This window comes from Bos grunniens, chromosome 10, assembly GCF_055505025.1.
Source record: "Bos grunniens cultivar Pamir isolate PY7600 chromosome 10, Bosgru_T2T1.0, whole genome shotgun sequence".
Classification (NCBI taxonomy): Eukaryota; Metazoa; Chordata; class Mammalia; order Artiodactyla; family Bovidae; genus Bos; species Bos grunniens.
The window spans coordinates 65,815,972-65,833,695 of NC_141174.1; the positions used below are offsets into that span (position 1 = coordinate 65,815,972).

General features: G+C 53.4%; 1 protein-coding gene across 4 annotated transcripts; it reads left to right on the forward strand.

The window, feature by feature from the left end:
- The first annotated feature begins 460 nt into the window (after positions 1–460).
- On the forward strand, positions 461–16,056 carry PLA2G4F (phospholipase A2 group IVF). Of its 4 annotated transcripts, none has more exons than XM_086321722.1 (20): positions 461–686; positions 2,471–2,543; positions 3,148–3,284; positions 3,374–3,502; positions 3,924–3,964; positions 4,178–4,220; positions 4,688–4,754; positions 7,247–7,413; positions 7,509–7,610; positions 7,803–7,840; positions 8,030–8,165; positions 9,770–9,906; positions 10,130–10,352; positions 11,083–11,197; positions 11,423–11,560; positions 11,652–11,759; positions 12,732–12,926; positions 13,195–13,361; positions 13,880–14,066; positions 14,360–16,056. In XM_086321722.1, the coding sequence occupies exons 1-20, from the start codon at positions 576–578 to the stop codon at positions 14,578–14,580; spliced, it is 2,535 nt and encodes an 844-aa protein (XP_086177848.1). In that variant the 5' UTR covers positions 461–575; the 3' UTR covers positions 14,581–16,056. The 4 variants fall into 4 exon arrangements, 3 of the variants coding, with proteins under 3 accessions (XP_086177848.1, XP_086177849.1, XP_086177850.1); XR_015134903.1 differs by having other exon boundaries at positions 466–686; positions 13,224–13,361; XM_086321723.1 differs by lacking the exon at positions 4,688–4,754 and having other exon boundaries at positions 592–686.
- Positions 16,057–17,724: the final 1,668 nt, after the last annotated feature.

Sequence of the window (17,724 nt, forward strand, 5' to 3'; positions counted from 1 at the left end):
GTGAGGGGGACCTTGAGAGATTAGAAATACTTTGAGTTCAGATGAAACACGACACCAGAGATTTCCAAGTTTCTGCTTAAGTGCTTCGTGGAAGGTGGGACTTGAAAGGTGTTGGTTTTAGGATTTTCTGGTGGCTTGGTGGAGACTGGGCCCCTAATGCAGCACTTTCTGGCTGCTCTTCCCTGGACCACCTGTGTTGGCATCATCTCAAAGGCTTGTTGGAAATGCAAACACCTGGGTTCTATCCATACCCACTAAATCAAGTCATCTGTGGCTAGGGCTCAGGCATCTATTTTCCATAAGCAGCCCCCTGATAACCAGGGGCTGCTGGGACTGGGAACCAGATTGCCCGTTCTGCATCCTCTTGGAAAGGGTCCGAAGTCCCTCCTGACAGGAAACTGGGCTCCAGGCACTTCCTGGAGCATGTCAAACCCCACCTCCAGCCCCAGTTAAGAGTGCTCAGTGGAGCAGCCAGCTCCACCCTCCCCACCCCAGCTACCTGTCAGACTTAAGCCAGCAGCCAGTGTGGCCAGAGTGCAGGCAGCGTTTCCTGCCAGGAATTGGGCTGCCTGGCCATGCCCTGGGTGCTCTGGCCCAGGTGGCTGACAAGCAAGGGGCTGCCCCTCCTGGGTGCGGTGCAGCTACAGAAGCGAGAGAAGAGGGGACCTCAGTGCGAGCAGTGGCGGGTAAAGTACCTGATCTTCCCTGGGGGTGTGGACAGAAGTTCTGGGAGCCCAGTCCGCTGTGGAGACTGGGGCCAACCCTGGGAATGCATTTGGATCTGGGCCAGGACCAATTCGCTCCATATTACCTGGTAGAGCTTAGAGAACCTGGCCAAACAATAATCTTGAAAATAGTCCCATCTGCTTAGGAAGAGGAGGGCGAGGTGATGTGACACTCGCAGCTAGTTGGGTTAGCCTGGCTGTAGAGTTGCGGGGTTGGTGGTTGAGGGGGTGGTGAGAGTGAGGGGCTCGCTGGGGTCTGGAGGAGATTCTCACTCCTGGGAGGCTGCAGTCTGCTTTCCTGAGCCCAAGCTGCCCAAGTCTCCTTAGTGACTTGTCAGACCAGTACCAGTTGCATGACTCTAGGTTTCCCTTCACCTCCCACCCCTTCTTGGGCCATCGTTTAGCCTTTGTCAGGAGCTGGCAGGTGCAGCTCATCACAGTTTTCTCTTTTGATAATCTAAACACTTCACTCGAGGTTTCACTTCAGCTGTTCAGCTATAGCAGCAGTACTATAGTCAGGGGAGCTGCACGCTTGTGATGCACAATAAACATAATTAGTTAATGTATTAAGCACGTATGCTGGGCACTTTGTATGACTTCTCATTTAAAACTCACTATAACCCTATGAGATTATCATCTTTTTTTTTTTTTAACTTTACAATATTGTATTAGTTTTGCCAAATATCGAAATGAATCCGCCACAGGTATACCTGTGTTCCCCATCCTGAACCCTCCTCCCTCCTCCCTCCCCATACCCTCCCTCTGGATCGTCCCAGTGCACCAGCCCCAAGCATCCAGTATCGTGCATCAAACCTGGACTGGCGACTCGTTTCATACATGATATTATACATGTTTCAGTGCCATTCTCCCAAATCTCCCCACCTTCTCCCTCTCCCACAGAGTCCATAAGACTGATCTATACATCAATGTCTCTTTTGCTGTCTCGTACACAGGGTTATTGTTACCATCTTTCTAAATTCCATATATATGCATTAGTATACTGTATTGGTGTTTTTCTTTCTGGCTTACTTCACTCTGTATAATAGCTTCCAGTTTCATCCATCTCATTAGAACTGATTCAAATGTATTCTTTTTAATGGCTGAGTAATACTCCATTGTGTATATGTACCACAGCTTTCTTATCCATTCATCTGCTGATGGGCATCTAGGTTGCTTCTATGTCCTGGCTATTATAAACAGTGCTGCGATGAACATTGGGGTACACGTGTCTCTTTCCCTTCTGGTTTCCTCAGTGTGTATGCCCAGCAGTGGGATTGCTGGATCATAAGGCAGTTCTATTTCGAGTTTTTTAAGGAATCTCCACACTGTTCTCCATAGTGGCTGTACTAGTTTGCATTCCCACCAACAGTGTAAGAGAGTTCCCTTTTCTCCACACCCTCTCCAGCATTTATTGCTTGTAGACTTTTGGATCGCAGCCATTCTGATAACACTCACTTTAGAGACAGGGAAACTAAAGCGCAGGGAAATGAAGTTACTTGCCCAAGGTCATTTAGCTAGTCCATAGTGCAGCTTCATTTTGATCCTGGCCCGACTGATTTCAAGGTCACATTCATCACCAATGTGCTCAGCTCCCAGTGCTTCACCTGCCAAGGCCTCCTGGGTTCCTGGCGCAGGGACATCAGTGACCCTGGGCCAGGCTGCCTGACGCTCTGTGATGGGATGAGGGAAACCTGAGGTGGGCCCCACAGCTGGCTTCCTGGAACTGAGTCTTTCTGTCCTTTCAGCGGGAGACCCACCCCTTCTATGACCTCCAGGTGAAGGTGCTGAGGGCCAAAAATATCCAGGGCACAGACCTGCGTGAGTGACCCCTAATGCCACGCTTTCTCCCTTCCTCTCCCTGGGGCCTCCCCAGAGCTCAACAGGGGCTGGTCAGAAGTGCACATGTGTATTTAGAGTCTAGTGGATGGAGGTCTGTCTGGTGAGGGAGCCCAAGGGTCAGGCAGCCAGGAGCTGGAGGGGAGGGGAATATGCAGACCACTGACTCCTCCCTGAGTCTAGCACATGGAGCAATGCCAGCCTGGGTGAGCATGTGAGGCCCGCTGCTGCCAGAAGTCACTGTCTGCTCTCTAGGGGTTTCCATTCCAAGGCTCACACTGGGCGGGAGCTTGGAGCTCGTTCTCTGGATCAGGCCCTTTCTGGGAATTACCCCATGGGCTGTGCTGTCACATAATCTCTTCAACTGGTCTCCACAGAATCTCCATCCTGTTTAATGGGAGGAGTCTCCCTGGTGGAGATGGACTCAAAGTCAAAGACATGGGCTCTCCCCATCTCCCCACCCCAGCCTGCTCCATGGGCAGCCTCCCCTCCCCTCTCTGCCCTTCCTACCCAGCCCCAGCTTCCTCCAGGAAACCTTTCCTGCCATAAGCTAGAGGCTGAGGACCCCTGTCCATCCTACCAACAGTGTCCAAAGCTGACTGCTATGTGCAACTGTGGCTGCCCTCGGCATCCCCCAGCCCCTCCCGGACCAGAGTGGTGGCCAACTGCAGCGACCCCGAGTGGAATGAGACCTTTCACTACCGGATCCATGGTGCCATGAAGGTGAGGGCTGGGCTGCGGAGGGGGAGGTCTCCTCCCAGATGCTTGCCCTCTGCCCCGTCTCAGGTCCCCCCTTTTGACACTGTCCCCAGAATGTCCTGGAGCTCACCCTCTATGACAAGGACATCCTGGACAATGACCAGCTCTCCCTGCTGCTGTTTGATCTGAGGAGCCTCAAGCCAGGCCAACCACACACACACACCTTCCCCCTCAGCCAGCAGGTGAGCCACCCCACCTGGGCAGTGGGCTCAGCCCGAGGAGATGAGGAGCTGGGCATAGGGATCTCCAGGTCAGCATGGGCCAGGCCTCCAGGACAAACCTCCTCCATCCTGCAGCCCTGGTCCCACAAAGCTTTCCTGCAAACACTCCTTCCCTGAGTGAAGCCGACACGTGGGCTCCTCGAGGGGATGGACTCTGTGTGTCTCTGTCAGTCATGAATCCTCAGTGTCTAGAACATACCTGCCCACAGCCTTGAATGGATGGAGCTCCTGGTGGTGATGCCACTACCCCAGGGCCCATGAGCAGCCACGACAGCAGTCTCCCTTCTAGTCCCTGGAGCTGAGTAGGACTGGGGGTAGGGGGAAGGTCCTGAAGCTCTGGGAGTACTTCGAAAACTAGTGCTCCCTTGCTCCCTCCATGTAGGAGTCACACGAGCTGCAGGTGGAATTTGTTTTGGAGAAGAGGTGAGTTCCAGTGGAGCCCATACCCTCCCATATAGGCTGAGACCCTCCCAGCTCCCAATTACCAGGTCCTGCGCTGACCTGGCTTTAGAGGGGAGGTCCTGATCCTGACACCCACCCCTACCCCAGACCTGCCCTGCTCCCTAAGTTCTTCAACTGCTTTGGTTACGTTATTATAATAACAGCCATCTTGAGGGATTCATGTGTTCCTTGCAGCCAGGTGCCCGCACCTGAAGTCATCACTAATGGGGTCCTGGTGGTGAGTAGGGGAGACTGGTTGGGGGATCTTCAGGGCTTGGGGGCACTTTGAGGAGTCCATGACTGAGCCCATCATGCCCACTTGTCTGAAGGGCACTCAAGGGGAGACATGCGGGGGAGGCATCTCCAGGGACAAGGGGGCACCTTGCCTCCACCTGAGGGAATAGCCCAGAAGCCAGCCTTCCCTCCTGGGCACAGCACTCTGCTCACTCAGGCCCCTGGCTTCTGAGACTGCCAAGGAGCCACTGGCTGGGGCCCCTCCTTTCCTCCTGCTTTCCTTCCAGGGGCCACTGCCTCTGAGTCCTGGGAGGGGGTTGTGACAGAAGACCCCTGCTCATAAGGCACAGGCCCTGGGAAGGATGTCAGCTCAACCTTTCCCCAGAGAGCCCTCCATCCCTCTCTCCTGGTTGAGGCCCTGTTCAGGGCCCCATAGATGCTCTGGCTCCCACAGCCCTCTGCTTTCCTCAGGCTCAGCCGTGTTTGAGAATCCAGGGCACCCTCAGGGGCGATGGGACAGCTCCACATCTAGGGCACGGTGAGTCTGCCCAGGGGCCTAGGGGTCTTGCCTTCTCTCCTGGGGGATTGGAGGCTGCTGGTTTCAAGAAAATGGGTCTTAGGCAGAAAATCCTTAATCTTTCATTGCTTAAAGCTGACCAAGGATGAAATGGATTGCCTCTGAAAGTAGTGAATCTCTGGGAATATTCAAGTATTGTGGCTGTATCTGTTCAACTACTGATGTACAAAAAATACCCATAAAATCTCAGTGGCAGACACATCTGGAGGTCAGCTGGGGCAGGGCTGATCTAGGCTGGACTTGGTGGGGTGACCTGGCTCGGCTCCCATGTCCCTTGTCTACCTTCTGTGACCAGTGGACAAGCCTGGGCATGTCCTGAAGACATCTGCAGAGGTGCAAGAGAGCAAGTCCAGATGAGCAAGAGCTTTTCGAGTCTTTGGTTACATCACAGCCACTCACTAACATTTTGTTAGCCAAAACAAGCACAAGGCTGATTCTAAGTTGGAGGGCGAAGAATACAGTGGCTTCTTTAGTGGGAGGAATTGAGGTCACATGGCAAAGAGTGAGACCTTTAGAAGTGAAGAACTGGGGCCATTGCAGTCGGTCACAGAAGGCAGGCACTCAGGAAGGGGCCCAGGTGTGGGAGGGGAGCGGAGCCTGTGTGGCAGCTAAGGTCACTCCAACGCTGGGAGTCTGGGCCTCCGAGCCAAGTGCTGCCCAGGTAACATCGGGCACTTTCTATGAGTCAGGCACTGGGCTAAGCATTTTATAGTGTTTTATTTTTGAATCCTCAGAGCAACCTTGCAAAATAGGTACAGTCATTACTCTCTTTTAATTCATGAGACGGAGGCTCAAAGAAGCTTGCTTAAAGTCACACAGTCAATAAGTGATGGAGCAGACCCAGGCCCAGGACCTGTTTGCTCCCCCCACCACAGCTTTTATTGTTTCTTTCTGTGAAAAGTCCATGTTAGTCTCAGCCTGAAAACTGTGGTGTGAATAGAAGTATCGCTTATTCTTTAATTTCCTTCCACCCCTGCTCATGTCAAGTCTCAGGTCTCATTTGGTGCCAAAGAAGGCAAATAGGGAAAGGGATTCCATTTGGACCTCTGCTCCTGAGTGTTTGGGATCTGGGGCTCTTTTGTGGGTCTGTCTGGTCCCTTCTTCATGGTTGTCATTTGTAGCTCTTTCTGTCTGGGGTCTCGCTTGCTGTCCAGAAAGCTGCAGAGTCGAGGGCAGGCCCTGCTGCTCCTGGGCCTCCAGGCCTCTCCCTGCCTCCTGCCAGGCTGGCCTCACCCAGGCAGGGCCAGCTCTCCTCTGCTTCCCCAATCCTGTCCTCTCTGTGCCATGAACCCACGTCCTCCTCCTACCTCCCCTGCAAACCCTCTCTGTTCTCACAAGGTCTTATGCTTCAGAAACAATATGAAGCTTTATTTGCTTTCTCTCTGGCCACAAACCTGCCCCAAAACAGTCAACAGGGCTTGAATAGGGCAACAGAGGGGAAAGTACCTGTTGAAAACTGGTAATTAATGTAATAATTAATATAGGATCATTATGAGGAGAAGGCAATGGCAACCCACTCCAGTACTCTTGCCTGGAGAATCCCAGGAGGAGCCTGGTGGGCTGTTGCACAGAGTCGGACATGACTGAAGCGACTTAGCAGCAGCAGCAGTATAATATGATCCCATATATATATTTTAAAAATATGTGTTTTATACCAGGCTTCCGAGGTGGCAGTGGTAAAGAACTCACCTGCCAATGCAGGACACATAAGAGACTTGGGTTCAATCCCTGGGTCAGGAAGATTCCTCGGAGGAGGAATTGGCAACCCACTCCAGTATTCTTTCCTGGAGAATTCTGTGGAGAGAGGAGTCAGGTGGGCTATAGTCTATGAGGTTGCAAAAGAGTCGGACACAACTGAAGTAACTTAGCATGCACTCATGTTATATCGGAGAAGGCGATGGCACCCCACTCCAGTACTCTTGCCTGGAAAATCCTGTGGACTGAGGAGCCTGGTAGGCTGCAGTCCATGGGGTCGCTGAGAGTTGGACACGACTGAGCGACTTACCTTTCACTTTTCACGTTCATCCATTGGAGAAGGAAATGGCAACCCACTCCAGTTTTCTTGCCTGGAGAATCCCAGGGACAGGGGAGCCTGGTGGTCTGCCGTCTATGGGGTCACACAGAGTCGGCCACGACTGAAGTGACTTAGCAGCAGCAGCAGCATGTTATATACTTAATACGATAATCTCAAAATCATCAGCCCCATAAGCCCTGAGCAGGAGCTCTGCACTCAATGACAGCTCCCAGTTCTGACTAGGACAGGTTATAGGACCCTGAGTGTCTTTTGTGATACCTTGTCTGTGGGACACCGTGTCAGAGAGTGAGCAGGGTGACGAGCTGACATTTCCAAGGGGAAGAAAAGGGGAGTTGCTGCTGGGGTGCCACCATCATGAGCCACACACACCCCACCCTCACCCCCTCGCCTGGCACTCACCTGGGCCCTCTGCTCTCAGGCCCTAGGCAGATTCAGCTGGCAGTGCCTGGAGCCTACGAGAAGCCCCAGCTCTTGCCCTTGCAGCCTCCCACGGAGATGGGCATCCCAGCCATGTTCACCTTCCACGTGAATCCAGTACTCAGCTCCAGGCTGGAGGTGGGCCTAGGAGAGAAGCTCATGGTCCAGGTAAGTGACGTGGCCTGGGAAGGAGCGAATGACAAAATCAGTCCAGTCTGGACGAGGCCCCTTTCCCTCCACTCTGAGTGTTTTCTTCTCTGCAGGGCGACCCGAGGGCCAAGGAGTCCCAGACCAGCAAGCCTGGCATCCTGCTCTCATCTCTGGCCCTAGGCCAGGAGCAGGAGTGTGTTGTGGCCCTGGGGGAGGTAAGGCCCTGTCCAGGTGCCTGAGGGATCCCTGCCTGCTCTGTCACCACCAAAAAGGGTCAGGGGGAGGAGGTCAAGATAAGGCCAGCCTGGGGCTCAGTCATAGTGTCCACATCCGGGCCACAGTTACCAGAGCAACCAGTGTTGTGAGTCCCACTCAGTGCTCTGGTGATGGGCCGTTGTCTCTTCCAGGGCCAGGAGGTGGCCATGAGTGTGAAGGCAGAGATGAGGTGAGGCAGTGGGGGCTATTCTGCTGACTCAGCTCAGCTGGGGGTTGGGGGTGTCTGGTTCCTGTGGGGTCTTCCTGAGGGGTTCCCTGGAGTGTGCATCTGTCTGCTCCTGTGAAAATGGGTTTGGCTGGAGGCTCTCCTCCACTGAACCGTCACCCAATACTCCACCCCCGACTTCCTCTGAGGCAGCTCTGGAGACCTTGACCTGCGTCTTGGCTTCGACCTCTGTGATGGGGAGAAGGAGTTTCTGGAGAAGAGGAAGCGGCTCGTGTCCAAGGCCCTTCAGCAGGCTTTGGGGTTGAGCCACGCTCCCGATAGTAGCCAGGTATGGAATGGAGGCGCTGGGCCCCAGAGTGGCTGGGACCAATTCCAACTTCTTCCTTGAGAGGACTGACTGTGTGGCTAGGAGGTGACAGGAAGCATTGGGGAAGCGTGGGGACCAGCGGAGGAAGGCAGCCGGCCTGTTTGCCTGAGCTGACGGGCATGCTCGGGGGAGTCAGGACCCCATACATAATGGGAGCTGAGCAGCCTCAGCTGAGGGGGCTCTATTAGTCTGCTCCGGCTGCTATAACAGAACACCCCAGACTAGTGGCTCAAAAAATGGACATTTATTATCTAGCCTGGAGGCTGGAAGTTCCAGATGAAGGAGCCATCAGGGTTGGCATCTGATGAGGCTGCTCTTGCTGACTGTAGACAGCCACCTTCTGGCTGGGCCCTCACATGGCCTCTCCCCTGTGCCTGTGCAAGGGTTTGGGGGAGTCTCTCTTCCTCTTCTTACAAGGACACCAGTCCTATGTGATGAAGGTCCCACCCTTATCACCTCACATAATCTATATTACCTCCTTGTTGGGCCTCCCCCTCATCTCCGCGGGAGGCTATGGGGGCAAGGACACAACGCAGTCTGTAAGAGTAGACAAAGAGATTTGGAAGCGGAGGCTCCGTGGGAGCCTGTGTCTGGGAGGCAGGGGGAAAGGCAGTGCTCAGAGGGAGACCTGGGGTAGATTAGGAATGAGCAGTGGCTTCCTCCTGTGCCTGGCGCTGACAAGCTGAGCAAGCCTAGACTTCTGGTTTGGTAATGCCTGCCCTGCACCTGGTCTCCATTCTTTGGGCAGAGGGTAGAAAGGGCACAGGCCTGCCAACAGGCCTTCTGCCTCCTCCAGCCCTCTGAAGGCACAGTGACCTTGTTGGAATGCAGCCACAGAGCATTTCTTTCAAGACAGGAGAAGAAAGGAAAAACAGGGAAAGGAACCAGAAGCCTGGGATGGAATGAACCAGACCTTCCTGGAAAATTTGAGGAGCCAAAAAGTTTCTAGTCTGATCCCACCAGGCCCCTCTGATCCTAAAAAGACATCTGGGCACCTCTTGTGTCTGGTCCAGGTCCAAGCCGCATGCTTGCCTTTGTCACTTCAGTTCTTATTCTCAGCTGGGGGTAACTTCATGTCCCACCCATCTAGGGGACATTTGTCACCACCACTGGGGAGGGGAGGGGGATGCTACTGGCATCTGCTGGGTAACGGCCAGAAATGTTGCTCAACATCCTATAACACACAGGATAAGTTCCTTACAACAAAGAATGATCTGGCCCAAAATCACCAACAGTACCAAAGTTGAGAAACCTTGATTTTGCTGTTTTGAGCAAATCCAATATCCCTCTCAGGTACATACTTTCCTGGTATAATGTTAAGAGCCATCTCTGAGGCTCTACTGCATCAGTTTGATAGCCTAGTACTTACTATTGGTATGATTGTGGACACAGTATCTAAACATCCTGAGCCTCAGTTTCCTCATCTGTAAAGTGGGGATGCCATTGGGTTGCTTTGAAGATTCGGTGAGATAACACAAGACTTTTAGACCAGTGTCTGATACGCTAAGCAATAACAGACGAGCAATAGTGGGAGTAGACGGTATCATGACTATCATTGTGCCCAGGTGCCGGTGGTGGCCGTGCTGGGTTCAGGAGGTGGAACCCGAGCCATGTCGTCTTTGTATGGCAGCCTGGCTGGGCTACAGGAGCTCGGCCTCTTGGACACTGTGACCTACCTGAGCGGGGTCTCTGGGTCCACCTGGTAAGTGAGGTAGGGGCAGGGCAAAATAAAGGAGAGCTCTGAAGGGGCAGGGGCATGACCTGGTGATCTGGTGAGGAGGAGCAGAAAGGGACAGAGTCCACAGGGCCCTCTGAGTGGGTGGTGCAGGTCAGTGCAAGGGATGGAGGAGGGGGTGACTCACAGACACCCGCATCTCTCTATCCCCTTGCTGTGCCTCCCTGTCCCTAATTCCCTCCATACCCAGGTGCATCTCCACACTCTACCAGGACCCCGCCTGGTCCCAGGTGGCCTTGCAGGGCCCTATTGAGCGTGCCCAGGCTCGGGTGTGCAGCAGTAAGATGGGGGCAATGTCCACGGAGCGCCTGCAGTACTACGCCCAGGAACTGGGGATCCGGGAAAGCCGCGGCCACAGCACTTCCCTCGTTGACCTCTGGGGCCTTCTCATTGAATATTTCCTGTACCAGGAGGTAAGAGATGAGTAGGTAATAAATGAATGTTGGCTCCTGTCCACCTTACCCCATCAGCACTTAGTTCCCCTAAAGCTTTCCAAAAACTTAGTGCCTAAGCCTCACTTCCAGAGACGGTGGTTTTGGTTGGTGAGTTGTCAAGCCCTAGTTCAGATCTGCTTTGAAAGTGTCCCAAATGATTCCAACCTGCTGTTGAGGAAGAATGCCACTCCAGCCCACTGGCCAAACAGGCATGATGCACATCACCTGGGGATTTCTCCTGGAACTGCAGGCCCAGCAGACACTAGGAAGTGAGATGAGAGCTGAGTGAAGTTCTTAGGACCCTGGGGACCTATGGGTCCTGGCCCAGTGCTGTGTGGCTGTTAGTTGTGAAAGTGATATCTTATTTTTAAGAAAGGAATACATGTTTTCTAGTGATTTACTTTTTAAAAGAAAGTAGAGTGGATTTTCAGTCGTTCCTTTAAAAATGTCACTTGACTCCCTTGGGTTCTGATGTGCTTTCTTGAATGGGAAGAAAGGGGGAGGATATTCCCACAGGCCCTGGAACCACACAAAGTCCACAGTGGCCTCTGCTCTGCTGCACCCCAAAGCTTGTCCTTTCCAGAGTTGTCCCTAGATTACAGCCCTTAGCAAGCGAAGTCTTGGGGTCACACCATACTGTGCAGGGTGGCACGGGGTGTGGGAAGGGAACTCCAAAAAGGCCAAGCGGTCTCCCTTCTTTCCCGACCAGGAAAATCCTGCCAAGCTGTCTGACCAGAAGGAGGCAGTCAGCCGGGGCCAGAACCCTTACCCTATCTACGCCAGCATCAACGTCCGCAGCAACATCAGTGGGGAGGACTTTGCAGGTGCCAGGGTGTGGGGACCTAGGGAGCAGGTAGAGGCAATGGTGGGGTCGGGTGTAAGAGGCCAGGGTTCTTGGTGTACAGGTGGGTGCCTTGGAGCAGCACAGTGGGCCTCCTGCACCCTGCTCTGGACAAGACAAAGATTCCTGCTCTGGCACAAGGGAGGTGGGGAACCATGGGCTCCTAGTCAGAAGCCCCTAGTGACATTCCCTTCACTTTGGCTCCCAGAGTGGTGCGAGTTCACCCCCTATGAGGTCGGCTTCCCCAAGTACGGCACGTATGTTCCCACCGAGCTCTTTGGCTCAGACTTCTTCATGGGGCACCTGCTGCAGCTCCGGCCCGAGTCCCGGATCTGCTACCTGCAGGGTACGTCTAGGTGGGAGGGCTGGGGACAGGGCAGGCTCTGTGAAGTGGGTGGAGGTGTTGTAAGGGCCTGGGGCCTTGCCTTTCTCCCTAGGTATGTGGGGCAGCGCCTTTGCAGCCAGCCTGGATGAGATCTTCCTAAAGACCTCTGGCCGGGGCCTCAGCTTCCTAGACTGGCTCAAAGACAGTGTGAACATCACAGGTGAGGACAGAGATCCCCCAACCAAGCCCACCCCCAGCCCCCAATACCTCTTTCCAGCAAAGGACCCTGGCAGAGGCCTAAGGAATGAGGGAGAAGGACTTGGATGTCCCATTCAGTTCAGAGAAGTACTGAGAAGATATCTTCTAGTTTAGTGTCTCTGGATGCCCAGAGGTCTATAAAGAGGCTGGAGGATGGGGGGCCCATGTCAGAAAATGGAGTGGGAGCTGTGAGTGCTCTGTGATAAGCCTATGCCTTTAAAATTCTCCATTTGAGCTTCAATTAGATCAATCTGGGGCTACTAGGCAGCTGGCTGATCCTCTGCTCACCCACCTCAGGGTTCCCCTTCAGCCCACTCCTTAAATGGCCCATGAGCTTCCTGCTATGTAGAATACCTTCCCCACCTTTCTTTCCTGGGTAACTTTTGCCCTGTTCTAAAAGTTCGGCTCAGACATTATTTTGTCAGGAGGCATCTCTGTTCCCCTGCATCCCCCCAGGTTGATAAAGGGTCTGACTGCCAGAGTCCCGTAGAACTGTACGCACATCCCATGTGGTCCTGATCTCAGGGCACTGTCACCATTATGACCTCTTTATGTGACTCTCCCTTGGTATGCTGTGAGCCCTGGAGGGCCAGGGCCGGGCCTGTCCACCTCTGCAAACCCGTGCCCGGCACAGTGGCCAGCATGACATGTGATAATTGCTCAGCAGGGTGAAAATCTAACCGGAAGTTGCATATGCAGCTTCAAGGGTAGGTGGTATTTAATACATGCTGTGTCATAGGCAACTTTCAAAATGTGGGGACCATGAAAGAAAAAGTCATTTAAGTTTGGGAAGCAGTGCTCAGAGGCCTGGGAGTTGGGGTTGGGGAAGAGGAAGGGTATGGGGAGATGAAGCGGGCTTCTATGAAGCACAAGAACCACTGGGCAAAGGAGGGCACCACTTCTCACTGTATTTCACCCTCCCACCTCCACCTAGATGGCTCCCAAGAGCTCCAGCTTCACGATCCAGGGCGGCTGAGAACCAGGCTCTTTACCCCTCAGGGACCCTTCTATCAGGCTGTGCTGGACATATGCACCTCCCGGTTGACCTCAGCCGAGAACTGCAACTTCACCCGGGGCCTCTACCTGCACGAGGACTATGTGTCTGGCAGGGAGTTTGTGGCCTGGAAAGGTGGGTGCTGCTCTGGGCAGGGTCCCACCTACTGCCTGTGCCTGTGGCTCTCTGAGGCCAGTTCTGCCTTTTGACCATGATGAGGGTTGGGGTGGAGCTCTGGCTGCCCCGAGGGGCTGGCAGGGGAAGGACTGTGATGACTGTGCTGGGGAGGCAGGGGTGGGAGCTGAGATGGGAGACCCCGTGGCTGTCAGAGAGGAGAGCTCTCGACAGAGAGGGGCGAAGAGAAGAGGGGTGCTGCAAAACGCAAGCATTCGTCTTTGTGCAGATTTGCATCCAGATGCCTTCCCCAACCAGCTCACTCCCATGAGAGACTGTCTATACCTGGTGGACGGAGGCTTTGCCATCAACTCCCCATTCCCGCTGAGCCTGCAGCCACAAAGAGCTGTGGACCTCATTCTGTCCTTCGACTATTCCTTGGATGCCCCTTTTGAGGTAAAGTGCAGGGCGGGTGGGGGATGGGTCTTTGCTACAGCAGCCTGGCTGGGCATTGAGCGATCGCCCTTTAAGGAGGGCCTGGGTTCTGAGCTGTGGGTGAGCACCTTTGTGAACACTGTTAGCAGTTCTGGTCTCCCCATCTGGAAGGTGATGGGGGAGAGTGAGAGTCAGGAGAGGCGGCCAAAAAGAGTCCTCGGGAGCCTTTATCCGGATAAAGAGGAGACTGCTGCTCTGGCCCATGCTGTTTCTGATGGATTCCCTGCTCCTGTCTGGGCCTGGGTCTTGGTGTGCTGTCCCTTGGTTACAATGGTAACCACAGAGCCAGCAGGGCCCCCCCAGGGAGTCTCGGTCAGCGGCTCCCTCCAGCCGTGTGGGGTTTTGGAGGTAGGATCTGTTTGTGTTGCCTGAAGTCACTTGGCTGGTGGGAGGCAGAGCTGGCGTCGAAGCCTGGGCCTGTGTGAGTCCAGGGGGCCTCAGGGAGGGTCAGAAGTGCACAAGTCAGCATCCCTACTCAGGTCTTACAGATGACAGAGAAGTACTGCCTGGACCGAGGCATCTCCTTCCCCAGGATTGAGGTGTCCCCGGAGGACATGAAGGAACCCCACGAGTGCTACCTGTTTGCCAAGGCTGAGGACCCAAGCTCACCCATCATACTGCACTTCCCCCTGGTCAACCGTACCTTCCGCACACACCTGGCCCCAGGTGAGGGGAGCCTGGGGTCTGGGTCTGGTCCACAGAGCCCTGGGCTGGTGAGGGGGATGCTGTCCCCAGGACAATGTATGAAAACCTTTCTCTTGGAGGCCCCGATCTGGCCTCTGCTTCCTGGACTCAGCATGCACATTGGCCCGGCTCCTCCTGGTGGGTGAGAGATCTGAGATGGGGGCCCAAGCAGAACCTATGGAACCAGCTGGATGTCCTGGGGAGGTGGGCTTTTGGATTGGCAACTCCTAGCCACAGAGTACCCTAGCCCGGCCTCTCTCCATGTCCCATCACAGGTGTGGAGCGAAAAACGGCTGAGGAGAAGGCTGGTGGGGACTTTGTCATCAATGGGCCAGACACTCCCTATGGCATGATGAACTTCACCTTTGAGCCCCAAGAGTTTGAGCAGCTGGTGGCCCTGAGTCGATACAATGTCCTGAACAATGTGGAGACAGTGCGGAAGGCCCTCCAGCTGGCTCTAGACCGGCGACAGACTGGGGACAGGACTGGAGGCTGACCCAGGCTGGAGCTGGCGGACTGGGACAGAGGAGGGACCCTGGGCTCCAGACCAGAGCTTGGTAGGGGGAGGGGCAGCGGACCCTGTGGGGCTTCTGCTTCTCATCTCTTTGGAACCTGCACTGAGGTCCCCAGGACCTCGGGATGTTCCTCCAGGTGCAACCTGGACTTTTGGGGGTCCCTTCTCCCCTGTGTTTCTGGGAGGAGGTAGTGTGTCGGGGAGGGGATGTATGGCAGACATGAACAGTTCTCATCTGACATTGGAGTGTGTGGAGGGACTCGGGCAACCATCGTGGCCCAGAACGCACACCAAACACAGGACTTCACAGGGACCAGGTCTTTAGACCCTCAACAGAAGGGGCACTGTGAGAGCTGAGTGCAGGTTACTGCCCTGAACTGACACCAGAAGCAAAGATGTGTCCATCCAATCCACACTTCCTGCAAACAGCCCCAGCCCTAACCATCCCTCCACGCCCCACTGCATCTGGATGCTAACGGCATCCAGAATAAAGGGGGACCACATCGGTTGCCCATCTGGGTCACTCACCCCAGGGTCCTGTCTGTTAATCCCTCTTCACCTCTAGCCTCCTCTGCCTGCCCCATGGCTCCCCACCCTTCTGTGCTCAGCCTCCTGAAGGTTGTGGGATGATCTCCCCTCCTGGCTGGGCTCCAGCTGGAGGTTCCCCATGCTAATTCCCCATCTTTGCTCTTTAAACTTGGGTCACATCCTCTTATCAGGTGTACAGCTGCTACCTTGAGCAAATAGTCTCACCATCCCCAGAAGTTAAATGAGTATGTCTAGAGGGCATACCCACTTATCGGGGCAGAGCAAACATGAACTTGCCTGTGGCTCTGGCCTGTGAGCGCCTGTCAGCTGCCAGGGATGGGCAGGGGCAGAGAGAGCCTAGCTGAGAACTCAGAGCCTGAGTTCCCACCTTTTCCACAGGTGTGTCCTGCCATCTGGGCCATCTACTTCCCTCTCCCTCTGCTTATCATTTCTTCTGACCCACAAGGGACCCTCCAAACACCCGAAGCCTCTCTAGCACTGGCAGATTTCTGGTCTGTGGAGAGGAGATCCACAATGACTGGGCTTGGTGTGGGGGTCTTCAGGCCCTCTCCCTCTGGCCAGGGCCTCTGTGGCCTCTTTCTCCTCCTGCTGTCCCACCCAGTGCTGAGCTGCCTGGGGCCCTTCCATGGCCCAGCTGCCATACAGTAAGTCCCCGACACACGAACTTTCCAGTTGTGAACTTTCAAAGATACGAATGTGCGTTCCATCAGCATCAGGCCCTAGTGAAACTGCAGCTTGCCTTCCATCTCCTAGTGCTGACCATCCTTCTGCTCCACTGTCTCCCACCTCCTTTTCCTCATCCAGTCAGTAACTCATTTTGCCTGTTCACTCAATGCCCACCCCTGTATGCCAGCTTTTGTCATGTACTTTTTAAGGTACTGTACTGTAAGATTAAAAAGGTTTTCTTTATTTGTTATGTTTGTTTATTATGTATTATTTGTGTGAAAAGTATTATAAACCTATTAGAGTACAGTGTTATATAGCCAATTGTGTTAGGTGGGTATCTTAGGCTAACTCTGTTGGATTTAACGTTCAAATTGGACTTACAAACATGCTCTCGGAATGGAACTTGTTCGTACGTTGGGGATTTACTGTACTCACTGCTCATTCAACAATCCCCTGCTGCCAGGACTGCTCACTTTGGCTATTGCCTCTGCCTAGATCTGTCTCTCTCTCTCCCCTTCTCTCTCTCCCTCAATCACACATGCACAGATAGGCATGCTGTCCAGGGCCCAAGTCACTATTCCTCTTTTAATCAGGGAACCTATGTGACAAAGCCTCACCTGTCCTGACTCTGGGAAGAAAACCCTAGTTCTGGTTTCCAACTGGGAGGAAGCTGTCTAGATCCCAGTGTGTGGCCCTAGCCTGGCCTTGGATCCGAGCCTCTAGCTGGATGGGAACCAGGAGGGCTGAGGGAGTTGGGCCTCAAAAGGGCCAGTGCTTTTTGCTGGTGTAGGGTGGGGCAGCTTGGGTCTTTCCTGCCTCCTCCCCAGGGACCATTGCTCCTCAGGCCATCTGATTAGCTGGTGTTTGCACATCTTTTATGACTTTCTCCTTTGACCTCCTGTCTTCCTTTTGGTTTTATCTTTCTTTTTGTTGAAGTGCAAAATTGAATAGTTCTATAGTGGAGGAGTTCATCTTTCAGTGTCCTATCTTTTTGCCTTTTCATACTGTTAGTGGGGTTCTCAAGGAAAGAATACTGAAGTGGTTTGCCATTCCCTTCTCCAGTGGACCATGTTTTGTCAGATCTCTCCATCATGACCCATCTGTCCTGGGTGGCCCTACACAGCATGGCACATAGTTTCACTGAGTTAGACAAGGCTGTGGTCCATGTGATCAGATTGGTTAGTTTTCTGTGATTGTGGTTTTCAGTCTGTCTGCCCTTTGATGGAGAAGGATAAAAGGCCTATGGAAGCTTCTGGATGGGAGAGATTGACTAAGGGGTAAACTGGGTCTTGTTCTGACTGGTTCCAAATCGGGAAAGGAGTACATCAAGGCTGTATATTGTCACCCTGCTTATTTAACTTATATGCAGAGTACATCATGAGAAATGCTGGACTGGATGAAGCACAAGCTAGAATCAAGATTGCAGGGAGATATATCAGTAACCTCAGATACGCAGATGACAACACCCTTATGGCAGAAAGCAAAGAACTAAAGAGCCTCTTGATGAAAGTGAAAGAAGAGAGTGAAAAAGTTGGCTTAAAGCTCAACATTCAGAAAACTAAGATCATGGCATCTGGTCCCATCACTTCATGGCGAATGGATGGGGAAACAGTGGAAACAGTGACAGACTTTATTTTTTGGGCTCCAAAATCACTGCAGATCGTGACTGCAGACATGAAATTAAAAGACGCTTGCTCCTTGGAAGAAAAGCTATGACCAACCTAGACAGCTTATTAAAAAGCAGAGACATTACTTTGCCAACAAAGGTCCATCTAGTCAAAGCTATGGTTTTTCCAGTGGTCATATGTGGATGTGAGAGTTGGACTATAAAGAAAGCTGAGCACCAAAGAATTGATGCTTTTGAACTGTGGTGTTGGAGAAGACTCTTGAGGGTCCCTTGGACTGCAAGGA

Excerpts from the sequence above, each read along its gene's own strand:
- PLA2G4F (XM_086321722.1), top strand. The coding sequence starts at position 576 with ATGCCCTGGGTGCTCTGGCCCAGGTGGCTGACAAGCAAGGGGCTGCCC. Across the intron at positions 687-2,470 it reads CTCAGTGCGAGCAGTGGCGG|CGGGAGACCCACCCCTTCTA; the intron begins GTAAAGTACCTG and ends CTGTCCTTTCAG. Across the intron at positions 11,561-11,651 it reads CCGGATCTGCTACCTGCAGG|GTATGTGGGGCAGCGCCTTT; the intron begins GTACGTCTAGGT and ends CTTTCTCCCTAG.